Source organism: Vidua chalybeata, chromosome 4 (genome assembly GCF_026979565.1).
Source record: "Vidua chalybeata isolate OUT-0048 chromosome 4, bVidCha1 merged haplotype, whole genome shotgun sequence".
NCBI classification, from domain to species: domain Eukaryota; kingdom Metazoa; phylum Chordata; class Aves; order Passeriformes; family Viduidae; genus Vidua; species Vidua chalybeata.
This window is the reverse complement of record NC_071533.1, coordinates 55,705,214-55,722,611: the sequence shown is the minus strand read 5'-3', so window position 1 is coordinate 55,722,611 and position 17,398 is coordinate 55,705,214. Positions and strand designations below refer to the sequence as shown.

At 36.0% G+C, this 17,398-nt stretch overlaps 1 protein-coding gene across 1 annotated transcript in view; it reads right to left on the bottom strand.

Moving 5' to 3' along the window:
• Positions 1-228: 228 nt before the first annotated feature.
• The window catches only part of ADGRA3 (adhesion G protein-coupled receptor A3), a 55,415-nt gene continuing 38,245 nt past the window's right edge, over positions 229-17,398 (bottom strand). Inside the window, exons 10-19 of the mRNA XM_053941444.1 lie at positions 16,005-16,154; positions 13,453-13,614; positions 12,975-13,178; positions 11,680-11,893; positions 11,326-11,534; positions 6,554-6,678; positions 5,906-6,029; positions 4,166-4,311; positions 2,001-2,096; positions 229-1,812 (exon numbers count right to left, since the gene is read on the bottom strand). Of these exons, the coding sequence (XP_053797419.1) occupies positions 570-1,812; positions 2,001-2,096; positions 4,166-4,311; positions 5,906-6,029; positions 6,554-6,678; positions 11,326-11,534; positions 11,680-11,893; positions 12,975-13,178; positions 13,453-13,614; positions 16,005-16,154 (2,673 nt within the window). The 3' untranslated portion in view covers positions 229-569. The remainder of the gene's footprint in view (positions 1,813-2,000; positions 2,097-4,165; positions 4,312-5,905; positions 6,030-6,553; positions 6,679-11,325; positions 11,535-11,679; positions 11,894-12,974; positions 13,179-13,452; positions 13,615-16,004; positions 16,155-17,398) is intronic.

Genomic DNA, 17,398 nt, shown 5'->3' with positions numbered 1-17,398 from the left:
AACCTCAAGCATCACTCTGCAATTACAATTTCAAATTGGTCACAGCAGAATGATACAAAATATTATCTTGTTTACACTGAGGTGTCAATAACCTAAGTGTAGAAAACTAACTTCAGTATTTTCTTGGTAATGGAAGTTCATAAGTTTCAGATAATGAAACAGTAAAATCAATACGACATTCAGTGCAGTAGTATTTTAAAAACCCAATAAAAAAGTGCAACTTTGGGCTGCTGGGGAAAATACTATTTATTATACATTTAAATACAAATTTGAAATGTGTTATGGACACATCTGCAGGGTTACAGGTAAAAAAAAAAAATTTACAAAGTTGTGTTCTGCATCTCTCAAGACTGACACTTCAAAAAAATTTGACAAAATACCAAGCAAGAGTTCATCTTTGTAACAACACCAAAGGTAATAATGCATATATTTTTTTGCTTGGCATATTATCTTTGTTCCCTCCCTGCATTAAGTACCTACAGTTTGTAAACAGTCTTTAAAACTGTTAATAGCTTTAAGGAATGTGTAATCACAGTTTATATGGATTCATCCCACAAAGAATTATAATGCTACACAGTAGTTTCATGTTTCCATAACCCAGTTCTAATATTACCAGTACTGTCTGCAGTGAGCAAAGGTCCATCCTGTCCACTGCTTTTAAGTGGTCCATTCTGGATGGCTAAATTTAAGCCATAAGATTTTTGCTGGTTTTCAAGTTCAGCTGCTATTGGTTTCCTTAGAATATCTTTTTTGTTGTTGGTAGCTATTGTTTTCTCTGTATTTCTGCTACTTTTTGGAAGTGTACTGCAAGCATCACTGCTTTCTTGTTGGGACTGGTTATACTGACGTTCCCTGTATGCCAGGTAGGCTCTTCGGCTCCTGGAGTGCCCTTCGCTGTTGCTCGGGCGAGTTTTGGGTAAGCCGTTTTGCACACTTCCTTCCACACTCGTGGGTACATCGTAAGCATATTCCCTCAGCACTGCAAGCCTGCTGGCACGATGGCCCTTGCTCCTGTTCTTATGGTGCCGGCTTGGGTGTCCGTTTGTCCGAAACTGTACCTCTAATGGAGCCACATGCATTTTGATATCATTATCTACTGAATGTTCAGTCAGACTGTTATCAAGTTGAGGACCTGTGTTCAATGGCAGAGAAGTAGGGTGGCACTGAGCTGCTGCAGCTTGTAAGTTAGTTAGTTTACAACCTTGAGACGAATTTTTTAGGCTTGAGGCACTTTTATTTGTGCATGAGGATTCTGCACTACTGTTGGTGCATTTTGGGGCCTCTCCGTTGGTTCCACTGGAACTGGAGGGTGGCACATTTACTTGCACTGAATATGTACTCCTTCCTGGGCAGCAAGTTGTTATCCAAGCATGCCTGACATCTTCCCTGTTAATGCAATGGTGCACCATAAGAAAGGCACTGAGGCTTAAACACGTTGCCCCAAAGAAACAGCTGAAGATCAGGTCCATAGGATAATAGAGGGAGATGGACAGAGCTCCAAAGATCCACAGTGTAACATACAAAACCAAAGTAAGGCCCACTCCCAGAAGCTGTGCTGGAAAACTGTGCTCGTTCTCCAAAGCAGACGTGGACACCAAGGACACTGACAATGAATCCTGATGGGCCAGTTCTCCATGTTCGTTGGTGGCCAGACGCTGTTGCTCCTCAATGGGTTCCTTCAGCTCGTATTTGCGTTCAGGGTGACGCTTTAGTTGTATAAATATGCTGAGAAAATACATGCAGTTTATGAAAATTATAAAACTAGCAGGTCCATAAAATGCTCCTAAGCTAGGCTCCCAAGCCATCCAGCAACTGCAAAAGAAACAAACCAAAGAATAAATTAACATCTCGCACAAGTCATTTATATTTTTTTCAGTTTATTGACATGATCTTGTCTGTGCTATGTTTTCAGGAAGAATCAGAATTAATTGCAACAAGTATTCAGAGAAAAGCAAGCCTAAGAAATCTTAGGACAAAGCACTCACTTATAGGGTACTTACTAAGGTGCATTGGGTCTGCTGCCATAATTTCGAATGTTTGCTGCAGCTGTTATTCCACAAACTATGATAGGGATCCCTCCACCAATAAGGTAGAACCTAAAAAAAAAAAAAAAAAATTATCAGCAGCTGCTTAAGTGCAATGGATTTTTTGAAGTCACTATGAGGGAAATTAGAGCTTTCCAGGATTTGGGAAGTGTACAAGCTCTTTATGAAACTATATAGGGTGAATCAAGTTTGGACTTTGGCAGTATCAATTGTTTTCTAAGTCTTCCTCACTACAGTTTTTCTCCTCCTGCTGTAAGCTGCCTCTCTCTCAAAGCTGTTCACTCCCACTTCCCACTCACAGACTCTGAACAAAAGTATACAGTGTTAGAAGGAAGAAGCAAAAGCACTCAGTCTGGAAAAGAATAAGGAAACTTAGAATAAAAATACTAAGGGGTATGTCCCATGTTTCAGAGACAAACTTGCCTAATATTATTTACACTGTTAGCTGAAATTTTTTTTTGGGTGCAGGGGCTCAGCAGATGGTAGGTTGTTTGTGCTTTTTTTCTTACTTTTAATGGATTCTGTAATTTTATAGTATATACCTCCTGCTTCCCTGTGGTGCTATTGATGAGAACTGTATACTTCCAAGAAGAAAAAGGGCCTATGTTGTTAGAATATCACACTTTTCATTCTGATTTCTATGAATTCACATTGTATTAATTAGTGGCAGATCAATAATTACTGATCAGCAGTGACATTAACAGCACTCAGTCCTGCAGCTTATACTAATCCAGTCCAAATTCAGATCAGAACACAAAAGCAGAAACTCTTCCTGTGACATGTGGGTGAGCGTTTGTTTTTCATCAACAGGAGGCACCTATTATGGTGGTCCTAGACTTTTCCACTGCATTTCTGATAATTCACCAGAAATTACTCTTGTCTCACTTGAGACACAAAACAACAGTCTAAAACAAATTATGACTTCCTTGGAAATCGAGATGAATCCTACAAAGATCAGATTCTGACATTGGTTTATTCTGTATCTTGATGCAGCAATCAGGAGCTGGCCAGACAAAACAAATCTTTTTACAAGTACTACATTATGGGTAGTTTTATTTTGAACCTAAGTTTAAAAGACAACTGAAAAAAATAATTCTTCTGTGGTCTTTCCATACAAAAACATCACACATCTATCTGACTGAGGAAACTCCTGATCCGCAGAAAGTTGGACACTGAGAAAATCTGAAAAATATAAAACCTGTTTGCTCCATTCTTCTCTTGGATACTTGCCTCCAGAGCAAGTGTCAGAGTCTGCCAGTGTCAGAGATGAGGTGCTCAGACCTGAAATGGCATGTTCGTGTCTGTGCAAAGCTCAGCATGTGAGGCTGGTAATTTTACCACAAAGTTTTCCAAAGCAGAAACTTTGTAATAAGGGATAAAAATGCTTGTATGTGGTACTGAAAATGTTACTTGAAAATAATCAGAAAAGCACATCTGTTTTTCTGCAATCTCTGTACTTTCAAAATCAACTTCTTTAAATATTTGCCTGTAACTAATCAAAGTTAATCAACTCCTGCCACCTTGTGGAGAATTTCACTGTAGCAGTTTTTAATTAATACCCAGAAGCTGAGGAGGTAACATCAACAAGATACATCAGTATTTTCTACTAAGAACATTGCACATATGTGAATTTAACAGAGAATTAGTTTGTCTCATTTCTGGGATTTCAGAAAATTCTAGTAGGAACACCACACAAAGAACACTATTTTCATTTGATAATGAGTGACAGTCCTATTTTTCAAATAATTTGTAAACAATCTTTGGAAAGTATATTTTGCTTTATTTACTTAAATTGCAGTGTTAAATTGTGTTAACAGTTCCACACATTCTTTCTTCTGACAATTTAATGGGTTGTGTTGCTATCTAAAGTCCCAATTAAACCTTCAGTGGTGATGATCAAACACTATTGACTTTTACCAATCAGCAACCCAGCATTGTGTCTGTAATACACTAAGACCAATAGTCTTTCAGCTCATCCTCCTTAACATAACTGAGGAACAACAAAACCTAAAGGAACTTTACAGACCTGGAGAGAACACAAGGGGAGTGACTTTTTGCATTTTCTGGTGAGAATATAAATGTAGCTAGCTGGGAAATAAGGAGCCACAGAAACAACTCACCTCAGCATTGGCCTGGGTGGAGGAGGTGGCTCATCAGGATCTTGACACCTTTTTGCTTTTTTGGTTACCTGCTTGTAAATATTACGAGATGTCACTCCCAGCCACAGTACTGTTGCAAGAGTGGAATAATGGAGAATTATCCCAACCTTAAAACAAAAATAGACAACAAAAAAAGAATTAACCCCCATATATTTCCTTTCTACTAAGTTGATACAGTAATCATTAAACTCACAACTCACCATAAAACTGAATTTTTCAAAAGCTCAATTAAAGAGAAAAAAAATCCTCTTATTTTATATGACCACTCTAAGTAAGCATCAAGTCATTATAGTTTAAAACAAAAGAAATATGTAATGCAAACCCTTAAAACTTAATAGCAAGAGAAAAACACTTTCAGAAGTGTACATTTCAATCATACACTTTAGGAAACTGTATTTTGCAAAAGACTTAATTTAAAATGTCCTGTGGTACAGACATTGTTCAAATTGAAACAAGTAAAGGAACAGCAAACTTGTGATACTGTGAGAAGTATGGAGCAGATGGCAAAACACAGACAGCCAACACTCATCAGCAATTTTAACATAATGCAAAGATAAAGAAAGTGCATTAGATGTTTAACCTGCCAAAACATTAATGCAGTCTGCTTCACAGTGGAATCTCCTTATCCTCTACTGTTTTATTCACAAGCCAACACTGCCATGACAGCACATGCACAAAGAAAAGGCTACACTTGAGTTCCAGTCAAGCTAACTAGAAGTGGGTTTTTTGCCATTTTCAGTCACCAGTAAAAACACACAATTCTCAAACAGCCTATCTGTATCACAAGGTTTCTTCTGAAGGATGTCTGTCTCCAGGAAGGTAAGAAAAAAGGTGTGTGTATGTGTGCATATACATAGGAGAAAGATCCAGGGATATATTTTATTACAACACTTTGAACTGTCAACCTAATAACTCCAGTAAATTCAAACAAAAAGCATTATAGAATATTATGTGAATTTTTTTTTAATCATTGGATTAAGAAAAAAAAATTAAATTTCACTGACATTTTCTGAAAGCAGCAACTGTTGTTATACTGAAACAGTGCAACTGAATTGAGATGGCCAAATTTTAGAAGGGCAAATCATTAAAAAGAAGGAGTCTCAATAAAGCATGGGGGCTTGAAACACTTCTCTCCCCTCCCTTTCAGTTATACTGAACAAATGGAAATAGGTATTTTAATACCTTTGAAAATCAGATCTCACATGGCCTGTAAAGGCCACATACAGGCTTATAAAATAATTCCATAGTAATCAAGTCTCAAAAACAGAAATAACCAATAAAACTTCGTTTTTGTGGTAGCATTTTGGGAAAAAAGTATCTGTTGCACATTTAACAAAGGCATGTAGTGATAGGAAGAATGATTGTAAAGTGAAAGATTGTTGATTTGTATTGGATGTAAGAAAGTTTTTTACAAGGAGGCTGGCAAAACACAGGCACGGGTTGCCCAGAGAGGTATTAGATGCCCCATCTCTGGAAATACTGCAGGTCAGGCTGGATGGGGCTCTGAGCGATCTGATCTAGCTGAAGATATCCATCTTTACTGCAGGGGTGTTGGACTAGATGACTTAAAAGCAAAACATTAATTTTTTTGTCTAGATTTTATATTTTGATGAATGCCTATACAGTATTAGAGTTCTGTAAGTGGCAAGGGGGGCATATTCCTATATAGGACTACAAAACCAGTAACTAAGTTTTACTTACCGCTTGGCAAATACTGGCATTCCTGGTCTGAGTTATGCCTCCAATGAATACCACACACGTCAGGAAAATATGAAAGCTCAAGTTAACTAACATATGCCAGCTTTTAACACTGATCCTGATCACACTGTTAAAAGAAACAAATTAGACAATATAAAATACAGCTACATTACTGTTTTCAGAAACTAGCAAGATACTCTGTGATAAACAACATATCATTCCTGTTAATGATTGTTTGACTACCACATACTTTGTAATCAAATACGATCTCTGGACTTTATCACAAGAAATTAAAGCACCCACCTATTACCAGCTCTATTTGGGGCCTGATTTAAAAATTTTAGGATTCAAGCTTTCACATCAACAGAAATGTAAAAGGCTGAACAGTTTGTTAAATTCTACCATTATTACTGAATGGCCTCTTTCATCGTGAAGCAAAATGAAGAATTGAAGGAAAGACATGGTTATGACAGCTAAATTATCATACTCAAAGATGAAATAGCTACTTGCATAACTCTTAGTTTGCATCAACAAATTTTATAGGGAAAAAACACTGAAAGCATATTACTATATCATGCTCTTATAAAATAGAAAAGGTAGTCCTAAGCATGATCAAACTCATTTTCTTAGTCTGGTAATTTTGATTCCTACCTGTGATGGTATATGTAACTGACCATGATCATCAACAGGCACATCAGCAAAACCATGGCAGTGGCATAAATTACTGGATGCAGAAGGTCAGCTGGCTGTGTATATAATTCAGCTCCAGTCAAGTCCTGACAACAAAAACAGTAAGGTTAGTCCACTGTATCTATTTTTTGAGGGTGGGGCAATGACAAAGGGAACACAAGAAGTAACAGACACCTTCCAGATGAAATGTCTTCCTTCCTTTCCCACTGGTCCCAAAACAACTCTCCAATCATTTATTTGTTATTTCTGGGTTTCTTCTGCAATTATCTGCTATTCTGGCTGACCTTTATAAATGCAGTCACAATTCTTATAGAACAGTTCAACTTCATGTATTCTTGAAGATAGAGAGGTCAGCAGCTTATAGAAACACACTATTTTCTTAATCTTAAAATATTTCTAAGTTCAGATGTGGAATAACTGTGTGTTTCAGTTGTGATTATCTTCTTTAACAGCCCAAAGAACATCACTGACAGGAAAATGTTAAAGGATCTGCATCTGGAATGGAATAACCCCATGCACATAAAAATAGAGGCTGGGCATTGGACTGATTAGAAAACAGCTTGAGTCAGTGGTAGACAAAAGCTGACCACAAGTCAGCAATGTCACCTGCAGCCCAAGGCCACACTTTGCTGTGTGAGCACTGACACAGCAAGTGGGTGAGCTGATCCTTCCCTTCTGCTGAGCACTTAGAGACCACCCTGCAGAACATGCAGTTTGAGGCTCCCCAGCACAAGAAAGACACTGACATACTGGATGGAGCAAGTCTAACAGATCACCAGGATGATTAGCAGGATGAAGCATACAGTGTCTGAGGCTGAAGATGTCATCTTTTATCTTTAAGAAGAAAAGGAAGAGAGGAGAAATCTCATTATTATATTAGACTGCCTAGTGGGATGGTATAAAGAAGACCGAGTCAAACTCTTTCAAACCCTTCTTGGAGCTGAACCATCCACTAATGAAAGGAAACTGACAGTATCAGCAACACAGAAAATTCTGATTAGATACAGAGAAGGAGAAGAATTCTGAAATGGTCACATACTGCCCAGGAAGACTGTGTCCCTGGAGATACTCAAAGCTTGACTGAATATGACCTGGAGCTGTAAGATTTGACTTTAAAGGCAGTCAAACTTTGAGCAGGTTAAATGGACCAAATGGCACCAGATGTTCCTACCAGACTGTTATACTATGATTACTGTTTGACCAGAATAGTTGATAACTCTAAGAGAATTCAACAGCTCTATAGCATCAATTATATTTTCTGAATCCACCCAGAATGACATTTTCATTTACTCTGAAGAAGAAATTTTTGGAAGCAGTTACAATTTACTAGAGTTTCCAGGAGTGGGGAGGGGACACAGACATGACAACTCAAAAGAAACTGTAGTCCTCAGCACAAAATACAGTAAATTTACTTAACTATGATTAGTGAAAATATCTATGAAAAGTAATTTTTGGGAATACACAGGATACAGAAAAATCTCTTCCCTATAATTCCATGTGAGTCACTCTTAAACTTCTGGAATTGGCAAAGTTCAAAAATGTCCTGAGGAAAGGGAGAAAAAACTTAGCATTAAGAAAGAACAGTAAAAGATTAGGAGGAAGTTTTAGTCTGTTTTGAGAAAAAGCAGTGATACTTTTAAGCTTAAGATCAGTAATCTGATTTCATGGACAGGAAAAGAGTTTTTGAATTGAGGCTTACAATTAAATTAGAGTCAACAGTCTCTTCACCATACCTTCAATTGTTCTTTCATCAGAATATAAATTTGTTATTCCTAACTAACTCAACAACCTCATTTTAAACTAATTTAATCAGGTTGTCAGTTTGATTCTTATCTATTTGGTTTTCTTTGGCACCTGGAAAAGGATCATAAGAATTTATGCCTCAGGCAGACAGTGTCATCCAATTTCAACACTACCCATGGCCTGGTTGTTATGCAGCTGGGGATCCCCGAGAACTCACTGCTGTTACAAGCATGAGCAAATGTTTTGTCACACCTGGCCCATGAGTACCAGGCAACAGAAACTATAGGGCAATTCTGCTTGCTGCTTCCAGACTGGTGTCAGGTAACAAGATCTCATGTATGTATAGGTGTGAATTTCAAAAATGAGAGCTACAAAATCACAAGATTTACAATAATCTTCTAAAACGTCTGAGGAAACTCAGTATATGCCTTGCCTAGATAGCCGAGGCCTTGACCCAATAACCAGTGGAATAAATCAGTAGAATTCTTTATCCATTGCACTGACATTTTTCATCAGACCTAGTAAAAACAGTAAGGGGAGCTAATAATGTTCTTTCTGAGCTAAACTGATAATAAATAATTATTAAGTAAAAAAGAATGACAGTAGAGTAACAGTAGAGATGGCATTAAGAATACTGGGAGTTTATAGTTAATTAGTAGAACTCTTGTTTCTTCTCAGCCACTATTGCTGGGGTTTTTTCCTCTGTTCAGTCTGTAATAATGAGTTTTCAGCTGAGCTTTCTGCTTATCTCTTCTATTATTAAACAGTGGTGAAGATAATCTCCAAATAAATACAAAGTTTTACAACTGCATCTTCGTAAATCACTAGATAGAAAACCAAGCAGTCAGTGATGTGTTTCCTTACCAGAGGACTTCACATTATGTTCTGAAATGTATGAAGAGGGTCAGTCAGTAACTACAAATTCCTTTCTTCTACACATATATGTACTAAAGTAAAGTAGATTAAAATAAAGTGAAATAGCTCTGGTTAAGCCATTCACCATCCAGCCAGGATGATGAACCACCATGTTCAGGTCCCTCCTGCCCCTGCTGTTTCACATGTTTTATATTAATGACAACTGCTGGATTAAAGAGCAAACTTCTACAACTGAACCCTAAAGAACTTCCTCTGAGCCCAAGACCAGAACCCAGACTTTCAGAACATGATGGGAGTCTAGAAATGAAATAGGCTATTAAGGCTTTTTTGGTTAATATAGGGATAGGCATTATGAAAAGCTCTTTTAGCAGCACGTAGACATTTAGAGTTTCTGTAATGCATTATCCATGTGCAAAGAACATCTGTCAGATGAGTGTTGCTCTGGGTCCCTCCACCTATGCCCTCCTCTCTAGTCTCTACAGCCTAACGTTTTGGAAAGTGGCTTAATATTTAAGGGATACCAGTTCTGAGCAAGTATACAACAAGAGCTTCTGACAGAAAAGGAAGAAAGCTGCCCCTTTCTCTAACTTGATTTCTGATTGTCAACAGTTCCCTCTATAATTCACAAGAGGGTAGTCATACAATCTTGCCATGTGTTAATTCAGAAAGAGTCTTTATAGAAGCAGATTGAGCATGCTTTTCATTTTTCTTCCTCCAGGTGACAGAAATGTGACCAATTTAAAGCATAATCTCTCTTTATATGCATATTATACATAGAAATTAATTTTAATTCTGCTTTAAAAATGCTGCTAAATTTTAGGAAAGCATTATATATTTTAAAAATATCAAGGAAGGAACACTACTTGTAAAAGTTGACTTGATTGCAGAAGTTTAAAGTAATTTAAAACAGTAGCCTCAAAGGTAAAGTGAAAAGTTGCTCTCTTTGGGCTTTTTTAAAAAGCTTGGCATGTAAATCAATTTTATATAAGTATAGTTTGGTAATTACCATTTAATTCTTTTCAGAGAAAGATTTTTGAAAATCTGAGTTGCTAAAGAAAAATATCAACTTCTAATCCACTAATCATCATGAAGGAGTCCTCTTTCTTCCATGTATGATTACATAAAAATATATATTTAATTCCAAAAGGAACACATTAACTGCCACAAAACCCATATCAAATTTACATTTAACAGTATTTCCTAAACCTCATAATATTTCGCTCAGCTTACTACCAGTTCACCCTATTTATGTATTACATTTTATAATTTAGCATCTGTAAGGATTACTGATGAGCAGGGTAGCAGTCACCATCTATAAAAAGGGAAGTTTCCCAGGCTAGATCCTGAAATTAAGAGTTCTGAGAACAGACAAAGAAGAAATTCAGCTTCCCAAGTGAGAAGCGCTAAAAGAAAGTGTCTCTTCTATCGCCATGTTTCAGAACTGGTTAACCATTTTATTGATACCAATATGCTTAGACTAGATTTTGGATACTATTTCTCAGCAGTATTTAAAAAATAGTTTTCATAGTTACTAAGTGTTTTGATCTTTTTTCCATTTCCACTGAAATCTTCTGGTAACAGACCTACATACTAGTGAATTAACAGTTAATTTGGAGTGAAATAGCTGTCTTTTGTTATGGATCACAAAAAAAATACTTGGGAAAGCACTCCTGGTCAACTGACAAAGTCAACGAATCTAATCTAACACAGAGAAGATAGTTTAAAAAAAAGAGCAGTAACAGTTTGAAGATAACCTGTCATTCATAGACTAAAGTTCATGAAAACTGATTTGATTAACTAACTCATTAAAATGTCTTCCTATAATATAGTACTTTGCATATGAAAATTCTTTTTTTCCTAGTGTATCCAGTTGTTTATTAATTATATATTACTCAATTAATTACATTTTGATAGATTTCCACTTCAACCTCCTCTAACTTCAATGTTTACATCAAAAAGGGCAAAAACTAAAGATGTATTTATTATGTCTAGTTTTATGTGAAATGAAGTGTAGGAATGCTTGTTTTCCTTAACACAAGAAAAAAAACCAAACAGAATTGTATCTTGAAACATTTTTAAGTTGAAGAAAGAAACTAAATTCCTAAGTGTCATACCATTAAAACAGCATAGTTGCTGAGGGAGTAGCACTGAATGGTGGTAATATTTTCATCGGACAGAAGGATTCGACAGCCATCAGATTTCCATCCCCCTTGTCCATTCAGGAGATCGAAGTCCCACTGAGCTGCAACAGCATCTGCTCCGTGTGCAATGCGCCGCAGTGTCACATTGATAGGAACGTGGTGACTGGCTACGTTTAATCCATCTGTTACAAAGAAAATGTACTTGCACGTAAATTTCTCATCATGTAACACATTAGATGCTAAAACTTTCTACTGGTACACACTAATCAAAATAAGGGAGTCAAAACTGTTTAGTAAAGATCATAAAAAATAATAATAAAAACAAACCTATCTTGGTAAGAATAACTGGAGTTACAACTGTACGACGTTTCCCATCATCAGCCAGATTTGTTGAATTTCCTGTTGCTGGGAAAAGCTTTCCATTGCGAAATGCAATAAGCTGAAGCTTGTAGATAGATTCATCTGCTGGTCTGATTTCTCTTTTTTGTTTTTGGGTGAAAAGGGAAGCTGGCAACTGGATAGAGGCCTCTACAATTGTGTTCTAGAAACAAACAGATTTTTAAAGTTACAAAGAGAAAATTATGTTTTTTACCGAGATTAAATTAGCAACTCCACTATATGTACAAAGTCAGAGATTAATGCATTTAGCAAACCATGTATCGTGACCAAGCTATTTGACAGTGTTTCCAAGTAATCCAGAATAAAATACCTTAATCAGGTTATTAAAGTGTTAAAACACTTTTTAAAAGAAAAAAAAGTTAAGATTCTGCAGTTACCTTACTTGTTACAGAGAGTAAAGTTAAAGTTGGTATCAGTAAAGTATTACGAGTGTTTTTCCAGACTAGACTAGTAGCAACTCTAAGCAGCAACCAACACAAGCAGAGAGAAATGCTGCAACTGTGCACTAGTACCATTCAAAACAAAATGCTGTGTACAAACAGGGTGGTTTTACTTGTATATAAATGATACTTGAGTGAGAAGCATGAATATAATTTCATAGAATTACACAAGCATAAATTGTAATATACATCCTGCAGTGACATACAAGCAAATTAAGTGCTAAAACCAAACTGGTAAGTTGGGGAATATAACTGAAAAAAAAACTTTTATGGAATATGAGGAAGTGTTTCCATTTTGTAGACGCCCATATATAGATTTAATACATATAGGTGTGTGTATGCACGTGCACACACAAAACTCACCTCTCAGGTCCATCTTCTATTTCATGCTTAACTACAGTATTACTCTGAGTAGAATATTTCACATTTTTAAGGAGACTGCTAATGTCTGATTTAATACATAATTAAGGTGAAAATATAGAAAAATAAAGATGTATTATAACAAACTAGGAAGTATCTCAATTTCCATACTTATGAAAAAGTCTGAAAAGATTTTTCAACTTTTGAAGAAAACCACACCTACTTGTTAAAATCTGTGTCCATTAAAGCAACCATTTTATAATCAAGCTTTAATTATCCTTTATCCCTTTAATTCTTCTCACAGTCATTTTGGATTACACAAAAATGCTAATTTAACCTTAGAAATTAGTAACAATAAACTTGCTTGCCAAATTATTCATATATATTATTAAAAAGTCAGTAGGGAAACAAAGAGCATCCCACCTTTAAAGCCAGGCTTGACAGTGTATTTGAAACATTGCACTTAAAGCTTAATTGTTTATCTAGATTTCCATCTGGGTCTCTTCTCCCATAATCACTGAGTCCTGTACGGTCTGATGTAGCCACTTTCTGAAATACTGTGCAAGTCATCCCAGTGAAACCAGCAGCCTTTATTACATAGGCCTCAAGAGCAATATTTGGAGAATACTGTGACAACAAAAATCAAACATAAAATGATTTTAACACAACAGACAGGATAATAAATAATCTGAAAGGGATTCTCTGTCTTCACATAAAAACACATCCAGAAAACCATTTCAGTTTATCTAGCAGGTATAAATATTTTCAGAGTATTGCTCTACTCCCTTCAGAAATAGCAGGCATTTCAGATAATGCCAGCATTTATTAAGAAAAATAAAAAGCTATTCAAATTCAAGAGCGAGCAAAACCTCTTCTAAATGAATAATAAATTTATGCTTACAGTAGAATAAACTTGAGCTCCATTTGCAAGCCGGTACATAGCAATTTTCTGTAGACACTGTACAATTCTAGTGCAAGCCTTGGCTTCCCTTTGTGCCATCCACAGAACACGTTCATCAGCCAACATAATATTACTTGCTATGTCCACCATGACGTCGCCAAGCTAACATGGAAGAGAAGTAAGACTCTTTTATAGGTATGAAAGCATTCGGCAGATAGGGTCATTATCAGATGTGAGTTGGCAGCCCAAAAAAGCACAAAGAAAATGGTTGCTCCTATTTCAATCACCTCATCATGTTGAGATATTGAAACACTTTGACTCGGACATTTACTCCCACTGAAGAAAAATGTCATGCCAATAGAATTGTCTGTTAATATAGTGCTTAGGAAAAAAAACATGATAAATATTTTATTAAAAGGGTGTAATACTCCACCTTTTACTGTACTAATTGCTTAAGAGGACCATTTACAAACAACTTGGAAACTAAAACTATAAATCAACTATAATACAGTTTGCATGTATGATGGAAGATTATAGGAAAAGAATAAAACAGTCAAAAATCAGAATACAACCCTTCTGTTTTGGGTCAGTCAAACTATTTTTTATTGCTTTTTTGTTTGCCTTCAAATTTGAATGACCTGATTTAGGTCACAGGTTTACATGAGAGAGACAGCAAATACCCATAGGTACCAGTGCTGCTTTTAAACCATCAATTACATTGTTTTAAATTCACAGTCCTCACCCTGCCTTCTGTATGAAAAACAAATACAAACTATAATGGGAACTTATTTATTTAGGCCACTCTACCAAAAATAAAGAGCACCTACATTGACAACATTGACCTACACCAGATTTTCACATTTAAGGAGCAGTGACAAATACTGGACCAAAACCAAAGATGAGTATAATTTTTAGTTAAATTGACCGAAATGCAATTGACAGTGCCTAAATTTAGGGACTGGAATTTTCAGCTTGAAGAGAGAAAGGGTAGGGTGAGGAAGGTTTCTCCTTTAGTATGCAGGCTTCCCAATTGTTTTTTTCAGAATATTACTGATAAGGATAGAACACCATAATTTGCTCTTAATTTCTGAAATCTTTAAATATAAAGGCAAGAATTGGAATAAAGTAATTGTTATTTTGAGAACTGGCTCTCTAAGGAATAGAATTTACAATCAGTAAAAATTCTTAACTAACACAGAGCCTTAAGTAGCATTTGCAGGCTGTAGTCCTTTTATTAAATCTTCAACAACAAAGTTAAATTAATTATAAGTGTTTATCATTACTTATTACTACTTGAGAAATGGTAACAAGTTTCACAAACAGTGAATCAACAAACAGTAATTTTAGAATAAACCAGCAGAATTCACAGAATTCAAGTTGCTTCATACCTTTAAAATATATTACACATTATTCTTTCTCCTACTTATCGAGGTATGAACAAGTTTTTCCAGCTGTATTCTAAATTAAGACAATCTGCTAAGGAGTTTCTGAACATTTGTCTTGTTGCTTCTGATATGAAAGAGCTAATAAATTGTTATTTATTGTACTAATCTTTCAAAATAGCCCCTTTAGCACAAACTAGGGAACGAATAAGAAGATGGTGTAAGTGAATCAATATGAATAACAGTGTCAAGAACAAGTTCACAGAGTAACAACCTAAGAAGAAATCAAGAAATCTTATTAACAGCTACTAAAATTTTTACATGAAATTGTACTCATGTTTTAAATATACCAGCAAATCACAGGCTAGCTTCAAAACAAATCTACTGAGAAAAAAACCCATTGTCTAAGCTGAAAATCCTCTAAGGAGTTCTGCAAAGGATGTAGAACCAGCATTTATGGTTTGCTGGGGGGTGGACAGGGAAAATTTGGCGCTTTTTTTATGCACGAGTTTGAACTCGAGGCATTGTGGTCTCCAACTTCCCAACATGCACTGTACAGTGAGATCAATATAACCTCTGTTCAGCAGTGAAACAGAGAGTTTCTACCCACTGGTGGGACTATTCAACTACTTGCATTTTTCTCCCCAATAATGAGCATTCTCTAAGATTTTGGTTTAATGTCTTATGTTATATCCTGCAAGACAGAGAAGTACTGAAAACCTTAGAGATATGGCTCAATACTGAATAAAGACAGTCTACCACAGAGGAAGGGGAGAAGATAAGTCTTGTTTTATTCATTATTGAGAGGATCTCTGAGGCTTTCATTATTTGTGTTTTTAGATAAGAACATACCAATGAAAACCTGTGTGACCCACTCCATATTAAATAAAAACAGACTTACTGTACCTATCTCCCTGCTCCAGTGCTGACCAGAGGTGTTACTCACATTACAGGTCCAGTGAATGCTGGATCATCTCAGCGCGAGTGCAAAGTCTGTGACCATGGGTCAGCAACTTCAGGGACCTACTAAACAAACAAAAACATGGAATAGAATCTGACAATCCACTAACTCAGTGCCTGCATCTAGTGTTGGGAAGATATCACTGCTCAGAATACTTAAGGACAAACACTTTAAGTTATCTTTAGAGTGATGACAAATTATCCAGTTACCTCTTTATATTTTTCAGCAAATCTTCCAAATTTCTCTATCATTTCAGCCACAAAAATAACATCCATTTTATCAGAAAAATTTGCTGCTTCAACTGTATAAGCCAAGAGCTGTCTTGCTGTTGCCACTGCATTAGTGAGGTTGAGCGGCATCTAAATAGAGAACAAACATGAGCATTTGAAAAAGGACATGGTAGAGACAACATTTCACCAATTAATAAATAAGCATTGATCCAAAGAGGAGAGCAATTCCCACAGGGATTACAGTGTTTTGAGTAGCTAAGACCACCACTTTATCAGTAAGCAAAAACATTTCCTAAAAGCCAGAGAACTACTGTTTGTACTGGCAGCCAGCAACTGGGTTTTGTGCTGTTGTCCTAGAAGGGAGAGAGGTATTACACAAAAAAAAAAAGGAGAAAAATCCCCCAAAACGGTACTGTCAACTGCTTATTTTCATTTTCACCAAAGCCAAGGCATGACAACACAAAGCTCTTTAAATATAGCATTTTCTAGCAAGAGAAGCCAAAGCCAATTCAAACACACCACTGCCACAGCATTCACTCTCAATTCTGTAATTATAGGAAGCATTTGGAATGGCATACACACAAAAAACCAAGACAGATCTCACTATGACAAAGGTCATGATTTCACTCCTAAAACAAACCCTATGCTGGAAAATTCTTCACTAAATAATACACAACATCCACATGCCTGAGCCAGCAGGGACCAAAAATGGGAAATTTTACATAGTACACTGGAAAGCTGTGCTAATGTTATCAGCTCATGTTCAGATGCTGTTTATCCATGATAATCCAAACTACAGAGGTTCTCTCTGGTTTTTGGTGTGGAGATATCTAGTCTGCCCTACTGAATTTGAAAAGTGCCACATAAGCAAAACTATATATTTGTCCTTGCCAGTCTTAGCACTTGTACATAAATTTCAATGTGACTAATGGAAGTTAATTTTTTATCAATATGCTAAAAGTTATGCATTTAAAGTGCAAATAAAGTTCAAAGTCATAACACATACTGAACAAAGTCAACTTTTAAATTCAGACACTCTTTATGATTTCTTTGAACTTTTTCTTTAATCATGAATTTCTTGTCACCTAAAACTGTACCTGTTCAATACACAAACAAGAACGGTGGAATACAGCTGAATATGAATGTTCTTGTAGAATGTTATAAAGGTTTCATTTTATTTTACATGTGAACCTTTACTTGATTTAAAATGTTTGGCAAAGTTGTGATGTTCAAAACAGCTCAACTGCCTTTGTTCAAAGGCTATAAACATGCTTGTAATATGATTACATTTAACATTAGTCTCAGAGACAAGAACTTCTGTGCAGAATACTGCTAAAAATTCCAAGCCTACTACACATAAAAAGAAGGCAACT